This window comes from Lichenostomus cassidix, chromosome 12 (genome assembly GCF_008360975.1).
Source record: "Lichenostomus cassidix isolate B80296 chromosome 12, HeHo_3.0, whole genome shotgun sequence".
Lineage (NCBI taxonomy): Eukaryota > Metazoa > Chordata > Aves > Passeriformes > Meliphagidae > Lichenostomus > Lichenostomus cassidix.
The window spans coordinates 18,608,686-18,628,194 of NC_139493.1; the positions used below are offsets into that span (position 1 = coordinate 18,608,686).

The 19,509-nt window shown below is 52.2% G+C and overlaps 2 protein-coding genes across 3 annotated transcripts in view; one reads left to right on the plus strand and one right to left on the minus strand.

Moving 5' to 3' along the window:
- Positions 1 to 1,174: 1,174 nt before the first annotated feature.
- LOC146431902 (uncharacterized) overlaps positions 1,175 to 19,509 on the minus strand; it is an 83,396-nt gene continuing 65,061 nt past the window's right edge. The window contains exons 1-6 of one of the 2 annotated variants that reach the window (XM_085073125.1): positions 5,563 to 5,740; positions 5,070 to 5,204; positions 4,432 to 4,530; positions 3,913 to 4,017; positions 3,125 to 3,299; positions 1,203 to 2,600 (exon numbers count right to left, since the gene is read on the minus strand). In XM_085073125.1, coding sequence (XP_084929251.1) covers positions 2,366 to 2,600; positions 3,125 to 3,299; positions 3,913 to 4,017; positions 4,432 to 4,530; positions 5,070 to 5,204; positions 5,563 to 5,659 — 846 coding nt within the window. In that variant the 5' untranslated portion in view covers positions 5,660 to 5,740 and the 3' untranslated portion in view covers positions 1,203 to 2,365. Of the gene's footprint in view, positions 2,601 to 3,124; positions 3,300 to 3,912; positions 4,018 to 4,431; positions 4,531 to 5,069; positions 5,205 to 5,562; positions 5,741 to 19,509 lie in introns of those variants that run through there. The other variant, XM_085073126.1, reaches the window with a different exon arrangement.
- LOC146431903 (uncharacterized) overlaps positions 12,347 to 19,509 on the plus strand; it is a 70,080-nt gene continuing 62,917 nt past the window's right edge. The window contains exons 1-6 of the mRNA XM_085073196.1: positions 12,347 to 12,550; positions 14,477 to 14,548; positions 14,637 to 14,708; positions 15,349 to 15,456; positions 16,095 to 16,166; positions 16,813 to 16,884. Coding sequence (XP_084929322.1) covers positions 12,454 to 12,550; positions 14,477 to 14,548; positions 14,637 to 14,708; positions 15,349 to 15,456; positions 16,095 to 16,166; positions 16,813 to 16,884 — 493 coding nt within the window. The 5' untranslated portion in view covers positions 12,347 to 12,453. The remainder of the gene's footprint in view (positions 12,551 to 14,476; positions 14,549 to 14,636; positions 14,709 to 15,348; positions 15,457 to 16,094; positions 16,167 to 16,812; positions 16,885 to 19,509) is intronic.

Consider the following 19,509-nt stretch of genomic DNA (forward strand, 5'->3'; position numbering starts at 1 on the left):
GTGGCAACACCTACTCAATTTGCACATTCAAATGCTTCATAAAAGCATGGATGTAATTTGGGTAGGTGTTGCTTTGGCTGCAAATAGACCTTTTCACTGTTCTGAGTTGGTGTTTGCTGAATGCATCAATGCAGTGCCACCCTGCTCTGTGTCTTGAAGGCTTCTGTGTGGATTGTCCTTACATCCAAAAATGAGCCCCTTGGGTATGCGAGTTATGTACTTTGAAAACATTTTTGAAATGTGAATTTTTGGACCTCCTTATGCCATCCATCCTTGCTTCTGCTTTGGTTCTATTAGTGATTTTTACCAGAGCACTAAAATAAAGCTGTTTGTCCTGTTCTGTAGCCTTCGAGTGCATTGCCTAACTCTACCAAGGTGGCAAAGCAAGAGCAGAAGAATTCAAAGATGGTGGAAGAAGAGAAGGTGGAGGAAGATGACTTGAACACCATCTGTTCTGAAAGCACTTTGGGGACTGAAAACCTAGAGTTGCTTGGTAGAGGTGGACATCTGACCCCAGAGGGTTAAAGTAGCAAGTTCCTCCCATCTGACAAAGGTTCCCTGGAACTGGAGGCTCCCCCACTGTGCCCTGCACGTTCACAGTCTCACTATCTGTCCTTGCCCTGCCTGCAGGAAAGCCCCTGATGCAAAACCTTCCTAAGAACCCTTCCTCTGTTGCATCATCAGTTTGTGTGGCCCTCCTGACTGGTTTCAAGAGGTAATGTTAGAAAAGATGTCAGCTGATTTGAATTTTCCTGGGTGGATTGCTCTGGAAAGTGGGAGTGAGACATGAAAGCCTTTTATCACTGGATGATTTTCACTAGGGACTGAACACCTTTCCTGACTGCTTGGTAGTCACAGGTGTTAAAGTTGATGATGTTGGTGCTTACGAATCAGTCACGGCCTAATAATGAAAATAAAAGTGGGTTTTGCCCTATATAGTCAGCTTGGCTAGTTCTGGTTTGGGTAGTTTAGAGGTGGTACTGTCGTTTCAGGAGGAGGTGGTGGCTGTTGAACAGATGAGGTTCAATTCTGCTGTGGCACAGGGGTGTTGGTAGAGCAGGACCAGGAACATCCAGCCTTTCCCTGCTTTATGGAAGTTGTCTGAGAACAGGACACATTCCCAGTGCCCTGGGAATTGCAAACACTGAATGTGAGGCTGCAGGAGGGGAGGCTCAAGGGGGGAATTCCAGGTACTTTATTGACCATCACAGTAGTTGAACCTGGGTAAGAACTGCAGGGTTGGGCACTGGGATGAGCATTTCATATTCACCACTCATCTGTGTCCAATCCATCCTTTTTCTGTTGTCACACTGAAATGCCTGTTACCCTTTGGTCATTGCAGAGAGCATTCATTGCCCCTGAAATGTTATCTCTGATAACATTTAATGCTTTCAGATCATTCTAATATTCTCTCTGGGACCAAAAAAAGGAGAAAACCAATCCAGCTGATACGCGAGAAAAGAGGTTTCAAGTTCATTTTAAATGCTGCTTGATGCAGGGTTGGGCTCCTGATTGAACTTATGCTAATAAATATTTGCTCTCATATGGTGGGGTTTCTCTGTAAATAAGCTTGGATGAGAAATTTCGGACCACATTCGGTTTTGCTCTTTAAGATAAGCTGAGCACCTGAGTAGCTGTTAAGGAATGGATATTTACTTGTAGTTCAGTATGTTCTCCAGAGAAGCCTTACATTTTAGCAGAGGAAGAAGGTAAGACAGAGGTTTAAAAGCTTTCCCTCCTGAAGTGACACATTTTCAGAAGAGCCTGTGAGGAGAAGTCCCCTCAGGCCCTGCCAGAGCTGTTTGCCTCCTCTGCAGGCTCAGTATTCTGGGAGTTCCACAAGCCTCAATACCACAGTATTTTCTTCTCAATATGTCTTATTGTACAGTACACAGGGAGAATATTTTGTGCTAGATTCCTCTCTGGGCATTGAGGCAAATCTTAGTAATTCTGGTGATTTTCATGTCCAGATGAAATTTTTATAGATAGTAGGGAAAAAGGAAGAGGTGCCGTGGAGAATTAGTTGCTCAGAATTGGGTAGCCCAACTACAGTAAAAATGAAGTCTAAACTGAATAATTTTTTTATTTTTTTTCCCCCCGATAGGTGGGGTAAAACATGCAGTGCTATAGCAAATAAAGTTCTTTGAAGAGATTCAGCCAGCACCCAGCTGCATGAAAATCAAAGCAGCAAAGACAGGGCATGGAAAGAGTCTTCAGCCCTTCCTGTGGAAGGTACAGCAGTATGAAAACTGACTCTTATGGGCTTATGGGCAACACATCTAGTCTTCCCTTTTGAGGGAAGAGTAGCTTCCCAAAGCTGTTGGTGGCCCATGCCTTGCCCTGGCTGGCTGGCCCAGTTTCAGTCCTAGCCGGAGGCCCAGGGTGGCCGGCTGGGTAGGGGAGGAGGTGGGGGGAGGTCGGAGAGCTTCCGCTTCACTGTTGGGCTGGGGGGACGTGGGGGAGGAATAGAGCGCTGCTGCTCTGCTGTTCTGGGCGACTGCTGCGGCTCAGAGGAGTCAAAACGCACTGTCTTGGTTCTCCCTAGGGGCGACGGAGAGTCACGGTTTCCTGGTGCGGATGATGGAGCTGTAGCAGGGCGACTGTGGAGAGAGGAGGTGGCTGAGGCCCCCAGTGCAGCTGGGACACAGGGAGCCTCCTGCACAGCAGGGCCCAGAGCTGGCAAGGCTCCCCAGCATGGCTGGAGCTGCTGGCACAACTTGGCCCAGGTGGACAGCTGCCCCTCAAGGCCCCAGCGAGCAGGGGATGGCTCTGGGCAGGGTCCCTGGCCAGCAGTGACCCCAGAGCACATCTGCCTTTCAAGGGCAATCTTGTCCCCAACTCTTTCTCCTCCCCACCTTGCTTTGCCTCTACCCAGTGCTCCTGGGGCTGCTCTTGGCCTGGCAGCCTCAGTTGGAGACAGCACTGCCTTCAGGCCAAGCAGGCTCCCCAGGGCAAGGCCCAGCAATGAAGAGGCCAACTAAAGCACTGGACAGCAGCAGAACCCTCAGCAGAGCTATTTGGACACCCACTGACTTGCCACAAGTCCATGGCAGCCTCACTGGGAATGTTTCCTGAGTCTGAGCAGCCTTTAAAGGAAGCTGGGGGATGGAGATCAACAACTTACCGTTTCTTGCGCCTCCACCACCGGAAGCCCACATAGCACAGCACCATGGCAAGTGGCACAGTGAAAAGTGTCACGACTGTGCCTATCATGCAGGACTTGCGCACGTCCTGGGGGCAGAAAACTCTTGGGACGGTTGCTGTATCCTGGGGATTTGTCAGGGACTTGCCGAGGACCTCTGCGGGAGCAACGTGGATCATGAGCCCGAGCTGCGCACTGCTGCTGAGCTGGCAGCGCCTTGGCTACAGCCAGGACGCTCTCTGTTTCCCCCAGTGCTGCGCCCTGCAGGCACCTTGCCGCCCCTTGGCACAGGCTGTGGCACCCAACAAAGCCCACAAGGCCGGGAGGAGAGCCTGCGGGGAGCACAGCTGCTTGGGCAGTCGCTCCTTCGAGGGACACGAGCCAAAGCCATCCCTGCAGCGGCTGCTGCCAGCCCCGACCCTCCCTGCCCTGCTGGGACAGCTCCCACAGCCCAAGGGGACAGAGTCAGGCCCTCGCAGGACACAGGGCTGACCCTGCCCAGTGTGGGAACCAGCGACTGCTCTGGCCCTGGGCTCGCCCTAGGGATCCTGCTCAGGGCTGCTCCTGTGCCTTGGGCCTCTGGGCACTCAGGGCAGCTCGAGGAGGCAGCTGCAGCAGGAGGGACATTGGTGCACAAGTCCCGTTTGCCATGGGCTGTGGAATTTGCTCCAGAGGCCTCAAAGCCAAGGCATCTCCAGCTTTGGCTGCTGCTGGGGGAAGAGCTGCTGCCACACAGCCCTACTGAGGGCTGAGCTTGTCAAAGCGATTACCTTCTGTGGACACGCTGGGCATCACCTCTTCTGCATCAGGGGCTGGCTGGGAGAGATTGCTTTCTCTGGGAAATGCCATCATCTGCACAGCCTTTTGGTCCATCTCTGGAGAAAGGAAGAGGCACAGCTGGATCAGATGGAACGATTCCCAATTTGAGGAAGTGGCCTCATCAGGAGGCAAGGCTTGTGGAGCCGGGCCAGGGCCATCCTGTTCTCCAAACAGCCCCGACACCTGATCTACCCAGAGACTGGGAAATTGCAGGGGATCTCAGGGTCAGCATTGCCCTTGGTGCAGTTTGGACACCCTGTCAGCCGGTGCCAAATACCTTCCTGCAGAGGCTGGGGAGAAGCTGCAGCCAGACCAGGCTGGGAAACAGCCCTGAAGGGTGTGAAAGCAGCAGTGGGGCAGCGAGGCTGCAATGGATCCCTTCCTGCTGTGCTGGGCACAGAGTGTCCAGATGTGCAGCAAAAGGCCCTGGCTGCAGAGTTTCAGGAGAAGGCTGAGGGAAATGCACCCACCACGGTGTTTCTCCAGGTCACTCAGCATCTTGTCCAGATGTTTGGCAGCCTCCAGGGATTTCTTGTCTTCTATGTCTTTGTTCTTCCATCTTGGAGGACCTTAATGGAATGTAGTTCCATTTTTCTTTCAGGCTGGATTGGCAGTGAGTGCAACTCAGCAATGGGATCCCTCCTTGGCACTCCCTCACCTCTGCCTTCCACTCAGGAGCTCAGGCAGAGGCACCACGTGCCTGCAGTGGCCCCACACTGGGATGGAAGGAGCCCCTTGCAGGGCAGGCAGAGCACAAAGGACTGCCGGGAGCTGCCAGCCGCTCCAAACTCCGCCCCAGCCAGAGCCAGGGCTTGGCAGCAGCAGCAGGAACACCTCAGGCTCCCTGGGGCCATCAAAGGAGCTGTGCAAGGCACAGAGCCCCGGGGCACATCCCTGGGCCCAGAACCTTCCCTCTCTGCTCTTCTCAGTGGCTACACAGAGCACACGGAAAAAGCAACTGGCATTTCGCACGGGAAGAAGACTGACAGCTAAATGCTCCTTCCTCCCACTGACAGCGATCCTGCGGGATCACTCAGGGCTCGAGAAGGGAGCAGAGCAAGATTTCCAGAATCCATCAACCCTGAGATCACTTTAAGCAATGCAGCACCTGAATAAGCTCTTGCCATGTTGACAGCGATTCTTCTGTTAGGAAAGGGATACTGAGAACTTGCTTCCAGTAAGTCCCATTGATCTAAACCATCATTCATCCAAGTTCCTGGAATAGCATTGCCAGCAATCTCATCTAGAAGGAAGCATAAATGAGAACCATTTCCATGATATGCTGGATCTGCTTTATGGGCATTGCAAGGGGGTTTGAGTAAGGCTGTGGGAGCCAGATGTCAATGGACATGGCCAAAGCTGCACAGGGGTTTGGGGAGTTCTGGGATGGCTCCTGGCAACTGTCCACCCTCTTTGCAGGGACTGTGCAACATCCCTGGAGGGGCAGCTTCTCCAGCCCAAGGCCCCTCGGGACTCTCTCACTTTCACAGAGGAAACCCTCACTAAACCCTTACTAATGCCCTGGGTAAAAGCATTCGCAACACATTCCATGGAGAAGAGGCCTCTGTCCCAGGAAAGGGGGAGGCAGGCTGCTGGCTCACCTGCTCTCCACGCTCCCACTGGAGCAGCCTGGGCAGCCCTGGCATGCAGGGCCACTGCCAGGAGGAGCAGGAGGAAAAGGCGCAGAGCAAGGGCCATGGTGCCTTGCCCTCAGCCAGTCCCACAGCTCTTGCTGCCACCACTGTCCTGACACTGCTGTCCTAATGTCAGCACCGCTGCTGCCGCTGACTGGTCGGTCGTTGTGGTGCTGTGCAACCACAGGGCTCTGTGACCTCTGTGACCTCATGGCCCTGCTGTGACCTCAGAGCCCTGCTGTGACCTCATGTCCGGGACAGGATTGTGTGGGAATGTACCTCAGGGCTAGGACTCTGCCTTCTTGGGGAGGGAACTCATCCTGCCCCACAGCTCTGTCCAAGGACTGTGACACAGTCTGAGCCCAACTGATCTCACAGATTGTGGGGGTGAAGGGATAGAGAGCAGCCCTGCTGAGGAGGACTTTGGGGTGCTGCTGGGTGGCAGGCTGGACATGAGCTGGCCATGAGCACTTACTGCCAAACTTATCCTGGGCTGTATCCAAAGGAATATGCCCAGCAGGCTGAATGTGGTCATTCTGCTTCTCTGCTCTGGTGAGACCCCACCTGGAGTACTGCATCCAGCCCTAGGTCCCCAACAGAGGAAGGACATGGTCCTGTTGGAGCAGGTCCAGAGAAGGAACCAAATGTTCCGAGGGCTGGATCCGCTCTGCTTTGGAGACAAGCTGGGAGAGCTGGGTGTGTTCAGCTCCCAGAAGAGAAGAGAAGGCTCAGGGGAGACCTGATTTCTGCCTTTCAGTACCTTAGGGGGGCTTGTAAAAAAGATGGGGACAGAGTTTTCAGTAGGGCCTGTTGTGACAAGACCAAGTGGGAATGCTTTTAATCTGAAAGATATGATTCAGACTAGACATAAGAAAGATATTTTTCACACTGTGGGTGTTGAAATCCTGGAACAGGTTGCCCAGAGAGGTGGGGATCCATCCCTGGAGATATTCAAACTCAGGCTCTGAGCAGTGTGATCTAGTTAAAGGTGTCCCTGCTTCCTGCAGGACTTTGGACTAGATGGCCTTTACATGTCCCTTCCAAACCAAGCTACTCTATGCTCCTGTGCACCATCAAAGCGGTGCTGGATTAATGCTAGGGTAACAATGCTGGCACCTGTAATTTGGTAGTTGTGCCATTTAGTGATGGGCCAGACAGTGAAGTCTGCAAATAACACAGTGTGCTCAAGAAGAAACAGGAGAGGAATATGGCTTCCAGTTCAGATAAAAGAAAAAATGCCAGCATTTTGCTGCCCAATTTTTGTTAAGAATAAGGAATGTCCTGGAGATCTCTTCATGTGGGTGCATTATTGGCTGTACCAGTGCTTGTGCTGTGTAAAACAGGTAAGTTCTTACAGCTTCTCAGCACATTCATAGCTGGGTAAACCCCAAATATTACACTGCTCCGTCTCTACTTTCTTCCAAGTAAAGGCAAATGTACCTCATTCTTCTGTGGGGCATATTCATCTATCCACGTGCAAATTCTCCTTGCCATTCACACAATGCTGACTGGCTTTAATCGGACTGTAATTAAGACCTACCTCTCACTGTAATTAAGGCTGATACATTGTGAGGCAAAGTGTTGAGTAATTAGTCCTGGTGTCTGGCACTCTAGAGAGTTTTTCTGTAATGAAGTGACATTTGAAGACAGGTGTAGCAATACCATTCTTCTGGCATACTAGAAATTAAAAATCAGCCTTCAAAACTGGATTTTATTTGTTACTGGCTTATGGCAGGAGATCCATGTTTTTAAGATTTAATGTAGAACCCCAGGGCATTACCTTACTTTGAAGTAGCTCTGCATTTCACAGGCATCTATACTGGTGAAGTATAAGAAGATTTGAAGGGTATTTGTCCACCTGGAGTCTGAAAGTGTAGTTTTTTAAGCTGTTGCTGTTCCCTTGCAAGTTTTATAGTGCTGGGGGCCCCATGTGCTGCAACCCTGTGATGCTGGGCTGGTTCTTGTTCAGCACAGGTGAATTAAAATATGCCCCAGTGTCCACTGTCACAGTGCTTATCATCTCCTCCCACCTTTCACAGGGCCTTTAACCACTGAGTTCCACAGCAGAGAGAGCAAATCACCCCTTCCTGGGGCTGTGGCTTCTCATTAACCCAATCACCCAACCCAGGAAATAAAGCAGGACTGTAATGGGAAACAAAACGTGAGGCAAGTGATTCAAACCAAGAGCTTGGTAATTTTGTGGTTGCAATAGTTGCTTCAGCTCCAACCTGGCCCTAAGTGTTTTACAAATGCCATCACTGCACAGCCAAGTCTCCTGCAAATATCCATCACCTCATCCCTGGAGCACTGCAAGTGGTAGAAAAGGACCATCATCATCCCTCTTTCACACTACAGGCTAAGGAAACTGCAAAGGAAAGTTTTCTTAGCAGCTGAAGAGACCTGGAATGCTCATGGCAGACCATGAGGACACAACTAAAGCACAGATCCCATAACTCCTTTTATCCTTCTTTTAACCTTGAATTCTATAAATATTAATGGAATTCTATATCTAATTCCATATCAACTTTTTCAAATCTAATTCCAGCCAGAATTTACCATTTGTGGTGGCTGTTTTGTCTGCTCCATATCAGAATTCTCACATTACTATCTGTTTTCTCAGTTTATTCTGAAGTTGAATTAACTGAAGGACCAGCAACTGCCTTCTGCTTCAGAAGAAATCTAACTGCTTTTAGAATATGTTTGTTTTTTACATGTTGCAGTTTGGAAAACATTAAAAAGATCTGAAGTTATTTAAGAAGTAGGGAAGACAAAAATATAAAGCTCTGTCATGCAAGTGATTGCACCAAAACAATTTCTTTCAAAAAAAAATCTAAAAGAACTCAACGGCCAGAATATAAATGTAAAAGGAATAAAAACATTATATCAGCAGGATACATGGTCCTTCTCTGTTGAGTAGGATCCCAAGTACGTACCTGAAGAGATGCATAAAATAGAACATCTTGTACCACAAAAACTTATGTACAAATTTTTCTGTACATCTGCTTTGATTTTTGAGGGTTTGACATACTGTTGCCTCTGAAAAATGAATATTCATCAAAAACAATTTTTAAAAAGGGCTGATTAACAGAGATGAGCCACAGTTTTAAACCTCCTGAATGAATGATTTTGTTGTCCCTTTCTTCAGATGCCAGTTATACATTGCAGCAGTAGCACAGGACATACCACAGCAACATTCTTTGCTTGTGAAGAGCACTTTCAACCCTAAAGAGTCCTTACAATACCATGCCAGAATTGGTGGTAGGTTTTTATAGGCAGCTCAGAGAAATACAATGTATGCCCAAGAAATCTTTCCATCCATAGTCACAAAGCCTGGTCTCTGTTTTGGCTTTATAGGTGGAATTTCTAATAACAGCAGTTTGAAAATTGAGGCACTTGATGATGTTTTGAGATGTTTTATTCATTTAATAATGAAATAACTGTGGTTCAATACATGTAGATAGATATGTGATATTCTTCCACACAATATGATGACACTCGTTTAATGTAACAAACATTTTATCGTTGGTGACATCAACTACAAGAACTGCCCATCATCCAGTCATCTCTGAGTGTGACTGCTGTCACAGGATTGGGACACAAAGTCCACCCCTCCCTGATTGCTGCCCCCACAGTTTCTCACCACGATGGCTTCCTGGTGCTGAATATGTCTCCAGATTATCATATTCAATCTACAGCATTTCCTCCCAGATATATTAGTATGTGCAACATCTTCCCTTTATTCTCAGTGTTAAATCTTTTCAACATCCTTTCTTCCTCCTCCTGCTCATCCCAGGAATTTTAATCTCTGAGGTCCAAGCTCTTCAGCTGCCTCACAAACATTGTTTTAATAGAGACAAGCATCCATGCAGCGAGCAACAAATCAGGACTGCGGCTGTGAAGCTTGAAGCAATGTATGTTTATAGCACTAAAAACAATAATCCATTTCTCAGGTTAACCAAGCATTTCCCAAATAACTCTACCTATCCTCAGGGATGTTACAAAAAGGATCTTAGTAACAGTTGGGAGCGGGGAGAGAGAATGTGATCAAAATTAAAAATAAAGCTTTCTGAGATCTTTATACTCCTATAAAAACAGAGTCAAAAATTTTCATATATGGAACTAAGAAGTGAATGGCAGATTGTCAAAACAATTGCTTGGGGAACAAATAAATCTAAATAAAAAGAAATTTACCCACAGTTTTGTAAGTAAACCATCATGCTCAGAAAAAACTGGACCTGCTAAAACCAAAAACAATAAGGTTGTTCCATTTGTCTCAATAAAAAAGGAAATCACTGCGAAGAATCACAGATCCTCAAGACCGTTACTATATACAGGAACCTCCAGGTATTTGGAATAAACGAAGGAAACTGTAGTGTGCAATTCACAGAGGTAATGTGGAATTTATTGGTGGATTCTTAGCAAACTTCCTGACTGCAGACTGGAAAAGCATAAGGGCTGTCAGACCATGTGTAGGCCTTTAGAGCAGTGTGATGGATGCTTCTGGGACCAAGTGCAGAGAAGAAAAGCAGTGCACAATTATTGTGACATTCTCTTTCCTGGCTGTAGACTTTTTGACACAGTCCATCCCCTTGGGCTGTGGGAGCTGTCCCAGCAGGGCAGGGAGGGTCGGGGCTGGCAGCAGCCGCTGCAGGGATGGCTTTGGCTCGTGTCCCTCGAAGGAGCGACTGCCCAAGCAGCTGTGCTCCCCGCAGGCTCTCCTCCCGGCCTTGTGGGCTTTGTTGGGTGCCACAGCCTGTGCCAAGGAGCGGCAAGGTGCCTGCAGGCCGCAGCACTGGGGGAAACAGAGAGCGTCCTGGCCGTAGCCAAGGTGCTGCCAGCTCAGCAGCAGTGCGCAGCTCGGGCTCACGATCCACGTTGCTCACAGAGATGCAGCTGGCACCACAACATGTGTTCCCAATGAAGAGATGGGAATTGGAAAGGTTTCTATGAGGGAACACGCTTTTTGCTTGTGGTAATGGCAAGCTTGGCCATCCATTTCCACCAGGAAATTATTTGGAAATGCTCAAGTGAACCTTGACTGAGAGCTTCCCAGATAAGCTCTTCCGTATGAATAAAGAGGGACAGAGCTGTCACACCAGTGTCTGGGTGGTACTGCCAGCAAAGCCCACACGGCACCAGCACTGCCTGAGCTCCATGTCCGGGAGCAGCCGTGGATGCCCATGGTGTGGGCAGGCAGGAGCCAGGCAGGGGGCTGCTGGGACCAGCAGCGGGGCCCCGAGGGGCTGGGGGAGCCCATGCTGGGGGTGCCTGGGCTCAGGCACGTTTCTTTCAGTGGGATCATCTGGGCCTGGACCTCCTCCAATGGCCTGCCCAGGAAAAGAGGGAAGCCATCAGTAAGTGCTTGCCTTGGAAAAAATGGGATGGTATGGGACTGAACTGTGCATCATCTGGAAGCCCTTCACAGCCCAAGAGATGAGCTCAGAGCCCGACAGAGGCTGGGCCTGTTGCACCCCAGGATCCCTCATGAGTGGATGGGGATTTGCCCCCCAGGCTTCATCTGTTCCCTCAGGGATGTTTGGTGAACACACACTGGGAATATGGTGCAACTCGGTTGCTGCTCCTCAACTGTCATGTTTGAGTCCCTCTAAAGGCATGCAGGGGGTTTGGGTCACTTCTGTGCTGTGTAGGGGGCTGGGGACACCCCTAAGTTGTGCAGGGAGTTTGTCCAATATGTGCAGGGAGTTTGTCGAATATGTCCGAAGGTGTGCAAGGGCTGAGGGACCCCTGTAAGTTGATCAGGGGTCTGGTTTCTCTCATGAGGCACACAGTGGGGGTTTGGTGTGGCTGGGGACACCCATAAGATGTGAAATGGGTTTAGGTCTCCCCTAAAGCATGCAGAGGGATTGGGTCCCCTGTAATTCAGGAAGGGGGATAGACAGACAGTCTAGAAACAGCAAGTGGTCTCAAAAATAAGAAGTTACATATTCACTGCTTGATATTTAATACATTCCCTTCCCTGCAATGGTGTTTGTTATCTCATTCCAATTATAGTATTTCTCTATTCCTTGTCTTTACCATCTCAGTCACTGGAAGCCCATGGATGCCTCCATGCAAATGTTACTGCATCTATCAAGGGAACTTGTAGCCTAAATTGCGATATAAGGACACCCAACCTTTTTGTTTGAATCTCATGGAAGTCCACTATAGCAATGCATTAATTCCTTGGAGGTATTGGCTACGCCTTGTGCAGGTACCAAGGGCACATCATTTGGATGGAGCAGGCAGTGACAGATCACAAGCCCATGGTGCTCACATTTATGCAGCTGCCCTGATGGCCTGCATTGCATTACTTTTATAAATTATGACACCAAGTCCTTCACTATTTAAATATGGGCCACACGCCAGCACTGAGTGCACAGCACACACTTAGTGTCAGCATAGCAGGGCTGGTGCCGCCTGCAATAGTGGGAAACACCAACGTGAGTTGAATTTTGGACTTGACATTAATATTGCAGGAAGAACCATGACATGTCTCACTTGTCCAATGTCATGTAAATCAGCTCTTGTGAAAATAACTAGATTGGATGGAGCTGCCTACAAAACATTCTCTCCTCACTGGGAGGGCAGCTCTTGATATCCGTTCCCACACAATCCTTCCGGTCTTTCTGGTCCCCAGCCTTCCAGTCACAGCAGGGCCATGAGGTCACAGAGGTCACAGCACCCCATGGTTCCACAGAGCCCTGTGGTTGCACAGCACCACAACGACCGACCAGTCAGTCCTTGACCACAACTGTTGCAGCAGCAGTGGCGGTGGCAGCAGCGGTGCTGACATTGATACAGCGGTGTCAGGACAGTGGTGGCAGCAAGAGCTGTGGGACTGGCTGAGGGCAAGGCACCATGGCCCTTGCTCTGCGCCTTTTCCTCCTGCTCCTCCTGGCAGTGGCCCTGCATGCCAGGGCTGCCCAGGCTGCTCCGGTGGGAGCGTGGAGAGCAGGTGAGCCAGCGGCCTGCCTCCCCCTTTCCTGGGACAGAGGCCTCTTCTCCCTGGAACGTGTTGGGAATGCTTTTCCCCAGGGGTTTAGTGAGGGATTCCTCTGCGGGACTGAGAGAGCCCCGAGGGGTCCTGGGCTGGTCCAGTTTCCTCCCCAGGGATGTAACACAGGGCCTGCAAAGAGGGTGGACAGTGGACAGGAACCATCTCAGGACTCCCCAAACCCCTGTGCAGCTTTGGCCATATCCATTGACATCTGGCTCCCACAGCATTACACAACCCCCTTGCAGTGCCCAGTGCCCTTAGGCAGAAGGGGATCCCAGCACACCATGGAAATAGTTCTCATCTGTGCTCTCTTCTAGGTGAGGGTGCTGGGAAGATATCTCCAGCAGCTTGGCTTCATGAAGATTTGCAGCCCCTAGAGGCTCCTGCAGGTAAGTTCTCAACATCCCCTCAGAGAATAATCATTGGCAACTTGGCAAGAACCAGGTGCCAGGAGTTTCTCTGGCTGTTGTGTTACAGGTGTGTCTGCAGGGAGGACTTTTCCAGCTCCTTTGCTGGTTGCTGCGCACCAGCCTGTCTCCCGTCGCAGGGGTGAGTAGTGTGTCCCTGCTGAGCGCACAGGCTGAGCACTGCTTTGGTGTGATCCACTAATGGGAAGATGCAAATACTTTCTCTCAAAGTCCTCCAAGAAGGAGGAAAAAACCTACAGGAGACAGTAAGTCCCTGGAGGCATCCAAACACATAGACCAGATGCTGAGTCATCTGGAGAAATGCTGTGGTGGGTGCATTTCCCTCAGCCTTCTCCTCAGACTCAGCAGCCAGGGCCTTTTCCTGCACATCTGGACACTCTGTGCCCAGCATAGCAGGAAGGGATCCATTGCAGCCTTGCTTTTCCACTGCTGCTTTCACGCCCTGCAGGGCTGTTTCCCAGCCTGGCCTGGCTGCAGCTTCTCCCCAGCCTGTGCAGGAAGGCATTTGGCACCAGCTGACAGGGTGTCCAAACTGCCCCACAGGCACTGCAGATCCTGAGATCCCCTGCAATTTCCTGGTGTCTGGGCAGATCAGACACCAGGAGGGAGGGGAGGGCCCTGGCCTAGCTCCCGAAATTTGGATGACTTCCTGAGCTTTATCCATAATTTTGAAAAGTATTGCCTCCTGAAGATGCCACCTCCCCTATGGGGAATCGTTCCATCAGATCGAGCTGTGCCTCTTCCTTTCTCCAGAGGTGGATGGAGAGGCGGTGCTGAAGGCGAAGTTTCCCGGAGGAAGCAGTGGCTCATTGGCAGCCTCTGCTGAAGGAAGGGAGGCGATGCCAGGCACAGCCACAGGAGGTAATTGCTGGGCCTCTGGGCCTGAGCCCTGCTGAGGCTTGAGCTGCCATCTCTGCTGCTTGGCAGCGCAGGCACAGCCCGGAGCAGACAGGCACAGCACAGATGAATTATCCCAAGAGGGCTCAGGGGACTCGGCTACTGAGCAGTCCTGCTGGGGTCCCTGTGTGGGAGACTCATCCTGAAACCTGGGAGTGACTGCAAGGGGTGCCCATGGTGGGGAAAAGGCAGAGGGGGAGAGCAGGGCTGCAGTGTGTCCTCAGGGGCCTGACTCCATCTCCCTGGGCTGTGGGAGCTGTCTGGGATAGAGAGGGAGAGATGGAGGGAGGGTGGATTTTCTGCTGCATGAGCGAGAGAGCCCTGAGGGGCCCGGGGCTGGAGCAGCTGCCCTTCCAGGGATGTTTCACAGGCCCTACAAACAGAGCAAAGTGTACAGGAGCCAGCCCAGAGCACCCCAGGCCCCTCCGTAGCTTTGGCCATATCCATTGACATCTGGCTCCCACAGCCTTACCCAACCCCCTTGCAGTGCCCAGTGCCCTAAGGCAGAAGGGGATCCCAGCACACCATGGAAATAGTTCTCATCTGTGCTCTCTTCTAGATGAGGGTGCTGGGAAGACATCTCCAGCAGCTTGGCTTCATGAAGATTTGCATCCCCTAGAGCCTCCTGCAGGTAAATTCTCAACTTCCCCTCAGAGAATAATCATTGGCAACCTGGCAAGAACCCGGTGCCAGGAGCTTCTCTGGCTGTTGTGTTACAGGTGTGTCTGCAGGGAGGACTTTTCCAGCTCCTGGGCTGGATGCTGCGCGCAAGCCTGGCTCCCGTCGCAGGGGTGAGTAGTGTGTCCCTGCTGAGCGCACAGGCTGAGCACTGCTTTGGTGTGATCCATTAATGGGAAAATGCAAATACTTTCTCTCAAGGTCCTCCAAGAAGGAGGAACAAACCTACAGGAGACAGTAAGTCCCTGGAGGCATCCAAACATATAGACAAGATGCTGAGTGATCTGGAGAAATGCTGTGGTGGGTGCATTTCCGTCAGCCTTCTCCTGAGATTCAGCAGCCAGGGCCTCTTCCTGCACATCTGGACACTCTGTGCCCAGCATAGCAGGAAGGGATCCATTGCAGCCTTGCTTTTCCACTCCTGCTTTCACACCCTGCAGGGCTGTTTCCCAGCCTGGCCTGGCTGCAGCTTCTCCCCAGCCTCTGCAGGAAAGCATTTGGCATCAGCTGTCAGGGTGTCCAAACTGCCCCATGGGCCCTGCAGACCCTGAGATCCCCTTCAACTTCCCGGTCTCTGAGTAGAACAGGAGTGGCTGTTCTTGGGAGGAGACAGGGCCCTGGCACAGCTCTGCTGCGCCTGGGTGACTTCCTGAACTTTATCCATGATTTTGAGAAGTATTTCCTTCTGATGATGCCACCTTCCCAGTGGGGAACAGTCCCATCTGATCCAGCTGTGCCTCTTCCTTTCTTAAGAGATGGACAGAGAGACTATGCTGAAGGTGAAGTTTCCCAGAGGAAGCAGTGGCTCATTGGCAGCCTCTGCTGAAGGAAGGGAGGCGATGCCAGGCACAGCCACAGGAGGTAATTGCTGTGTCTCTGGGCCTGAGCCCTGCTGAGGCTTGAGCTGCCATCTCTGCTGCTTGGCAGCGCAGGCACAGCCCGGAGCAGACAGGCACAGCACAGACAAATTATCCCGAGAGGGCTCAGGGGTGTCAGGTACTGAGAAGTCCTGCTGGGGTCTCTCTGTCAGTGACATGTCCTGAAACCTGGGAGTGACGGCAAGGGGTGCCAATGGTGGGGAAAAGGCAGAGGGGGAGAGCAGGGCTGCAGTGTGTCCCAGGGGACCCTGACTCTGTCCCCCTGGGCTGTGGGAGCTGTCTGGGATAGGGAGGGAGAGATGGAGGAAGGGATGGATAGTTGTGGCCCTGCCACCTACAGTTTTTCTCCAGGGCTTTTCCCTCTGTGGGAGTGAGAGAGCTCCCAGGGACCCCGAGCTGATCCAGCTGCCCCTCCAGGGATGTCTCACTGGCCCTGGAAGGAGGGTAAACAGTTGCCAGGAGCCAGCAAAGAGCTTCCCAGGCCCCTCTGCAGCTTTGGCCATGTCCATTGACATCTGGCTCCCACAGCCTTACCCAACCCCCTTGCAGTGCCCAGTGACCTAAGGCAGAAAGGGATCCCAGCACATCATGGAAATAATTCTCATCTGTGCTCTCTTCTAGATTGGGAACGTAACTTGCAGCATTTGGAAAGGGTGGTGAATGACGGTTTGAGGATCTTGGAGCTTAACGGAGGTATGTTCTCACAATCCCTTCCCCTCATAGAGTAATCATCGTCCTTGTGTAATCATTATCCAGAGTAATATTCTTGTGCCATTTCCCATAAAATACTCTGAAATTTGATGGTTTCTGGAAAGTTTGGCCTGTAAATCTCTACTCTTGTCCCCAAAAGTCATCCCACAGGATCACTGTCAGTGGGAGGAAGGAGCATTTAGCTGTCAGTCTTCTTCCCGTGCGAAATGCCAGCTGCTCCTTCCGCGTGCTCTGTGCAGGCACAGAGAAGAGCAGAGAGGGAAGGTTCTGGGCCCAGGGATGTGCCTCAGGGCTCTGTGCCTTATGTGGCTCCTTTGATGGCTCCAGGGAGCCTGAGGTGTTCCTGCTGCTGCTGCCAAGCCCTGGCTCTGGCTGGGGTGGAGTTTGGAGCAGCTGGCAGCTCCCGGCAGTCCTTTGTGCCCTGCCTGCCCTGCAAGGGGCTCCTTCCATCCCAGTGTGGGGCCATTGCAGGCATGTGGTGCCTCTGCCTCTGCTCCTGAGTGGCAGGCAGGGGTGAGGGAGTGCCAAGGAGGGATCCCATTGCTGAGTTGCACTCGCTGCCACTCCAGCCTGATGGAGAATCTTGAGCAGTGTCATGGGAGCTGTTCTGTCCTGCCTTTGTTTGCAGCTGAGCCTGTTGATGAAGATGATCTGGATTCCCAACCCATGTCCATGACTGAGCCTCTGGGAGATGGTGAGGGTAGGTCAAGGCCTTTCCCCTGGGAGAGCTGCAAGCTCAGAGCTCAAAGTTGGCCAGTGGGGCATCGCTGCAGGTGCCAGGACAGAGCCCTGCATGTGTGTGCCCTTGCCCTGCGGGATCCCCTCACTGCTCCTGCAGCTCAGTGCTGCCCATGCACATCAGCAGAGCTGACAGAAGCTTCTCTGGCTGTTGAGTTACAGGTGTGTCTGCAGAGAGGACTTTTCCAGCTCCTGTGCTGGATGCTGAGCCTGAGCCCAGCTCCCATTACAGGGGTGAGTAGTGTGTCTCTGCCAAGCCCACAGGCTGAGTACTGCTTTGGTGTGATCCATTAATGGGAAATGCAAATACTTTCTCTCAAGGTCCTCCACGAGGGAAGAACAAACCTATAGGACATAAGGAATCCTTGGAGGCATCCAAACATCTGGACCAAGTCCTGACTGAACTGCAGACACAGCATGGTGGGTGCATTTCCCTCAGCCTTCTCCTGACACTCAGCAGCCAGGGCCTTTCGGTGCACATCTGGACACTGTGCCCAGCACAGCAGGAAGGGATCCATTGCAGCCTTGCTGCCCTGCTGCCATTTTCACATCCTGCAGGGCTGTTTCCCAGCCTGGTCTGGCTGCAGCTTCTCCCCAGCCTGTGCAGGAAGGCATTTGGCATCAGCTGACAGGGTGTCCAAACTGCACCAAGGGCAATGCTGACCCTGAGATCCCCTGCAAATTTCCATCTTGGGGTAGATCAGGATTGGAGGGTATTTGGAGGAGGGAGGGTCCTGGAGCTGTTCCAAAACCCTGAACATTTTGCTTGTCCTTATCCATACCTTAGACAAATACTGCCTGGAGACGATTGGCACAGAGTAGAAGCATTATCCCAAGCAGGTTTAGGGTACTCAGGAAGTGAGCAGCCCTGCTGGGGTCCCTCAGTGGCAGATGGGTCCTGAAACCTGGGAGGGGCTGCAGAGGGTGTCCAATGCTGAGGAAAATGGAGATGGGGAGTGCAGGGCTCCAGTGTGTCCTGAGAGGGCCTGTAGGCCCAAGCACTGGGGGAAACAGAGTGTGTCCTGGCCATAGCCAGCATGCTGCCAGCTCAGCAGCAGTGTGCAGCTCAGGCTCACCATCCACATTGCTCCTGCAGACACAGCTAGCACCACAACAAGTGCTCACATTATCCGGAAAAGCATGAGAAAAGTTTTCTGCTGGGGAACATATTGTTTGCTTAAGTTGATGGGCATCCTGGTTGGTGGTGCAGCTTTCTTCATATTGTGCTCCGTCGGAATCTGGTATTGCTGGAAGAGAAAATCGTGAGTGTTTTGCTGATCTCTCCCTCAAACAGCTTCCTTTAAAGGCTGCTCAAACTAAGAAACATTCCCAGTGAGGCTGCTGTGGAGCTGTGGCGAGTTGTCCAAATAACTCTGCTGAGGGTTCTGCTGCTGTCCAGTGCTCTAATTGGCCTCTTCATTGCTGGGCCTTTTCCTGGGGAGCCTGCTTGGGCTGAAGCCAGTGCTGGCTCCAACTGAGGCTGCCAGGCCAAGAGCAGCCCCAGGAGCACTGGGCAGAGGCAAAGCAAAGTGGGGAGGAGAAAGAGCGGGGACAAGATTGCCCTTGAAAGGCAGACGTGCTCTGGGGCCACTGCTGGCCAGGGACCCTGCCCGGAGCCATCCCCTGCTAGCTGGGGCCTTGAGGGGCAGCTGTCCACCTGGGCCAAGGTGTGCCAGCAGCTCCAGCCATGCTGGGGAGCCTTGCCAGCTCTGGGCCCTGCTGTGCAGGAGGCTCCCTGTGTCCCAGCTGCACTGGGGGCCTCAGCCACCTCCTCTCTTCACAGGCACCGCTCTGCACACTCACAAGAGCAACCAAACAGCTCAGTCCAGGGAAACTTGTCCTGTCATCACAGCTCTTCACGTCTGTACCCAGATGCCCTGCCTCAGCTAAACCCCGCTGCTGACATCACCCCATTGCCCATGCTATCAAACCGAGACCCTCTGCCCCAGAGCCCCCTCGTCTCTGGCCAGGACTGAAGGTGGGCCCCCACATCTTCCCCAGTATGTTGGGCCATGTTTTATGTTCAAATAAAGAGTTGGAGTTTTCACACCAGTGTCCGGGTGGTACTGCCAGCAAAGCCCACACAGCACCAGCACTGCCTGAGCTCCATGTCCGGGAGCATCCGTGGATGCCCATGGTGTGGGTGGGCAGGAGCCAGGCATGGGGCTGCTGGAACCAGCAGCGGGGCCCCGAGGGGCTGGGGGAGCCCATGCTGGGGGTGCCTGGGCTCAGGCACATTTCTTTTGGTGGGATCATCTGGGCCTGGACCTTGTGAGGCCCACATAGCTACTTTGGGGTCTCTGCTGAAGTGTGCAGGGATTGCTCGGGAATTGCACGGGAGAATTAACTTTCAGGGGGTTTTTTAGTCTTCTCAGCACAGCTAAGCCGCCCCCACAGCTAAGGGGACGCTCTGGGCTGAGGTTGTGCAAAGCAGAGAGGAAGCATCCTGCAAAGCCTTGGGCCAGGCCTGCGGGCACAGCGGGCACAGTGGGCAGAGCCCATCGCGTGGGGCCAGTCGGGGCTGCAGGGCCCAGGCTGGGCTGGGCTGCTGAGGGCCCCGGCGGGGAAGGGCTGTGGCCGTGGGGCC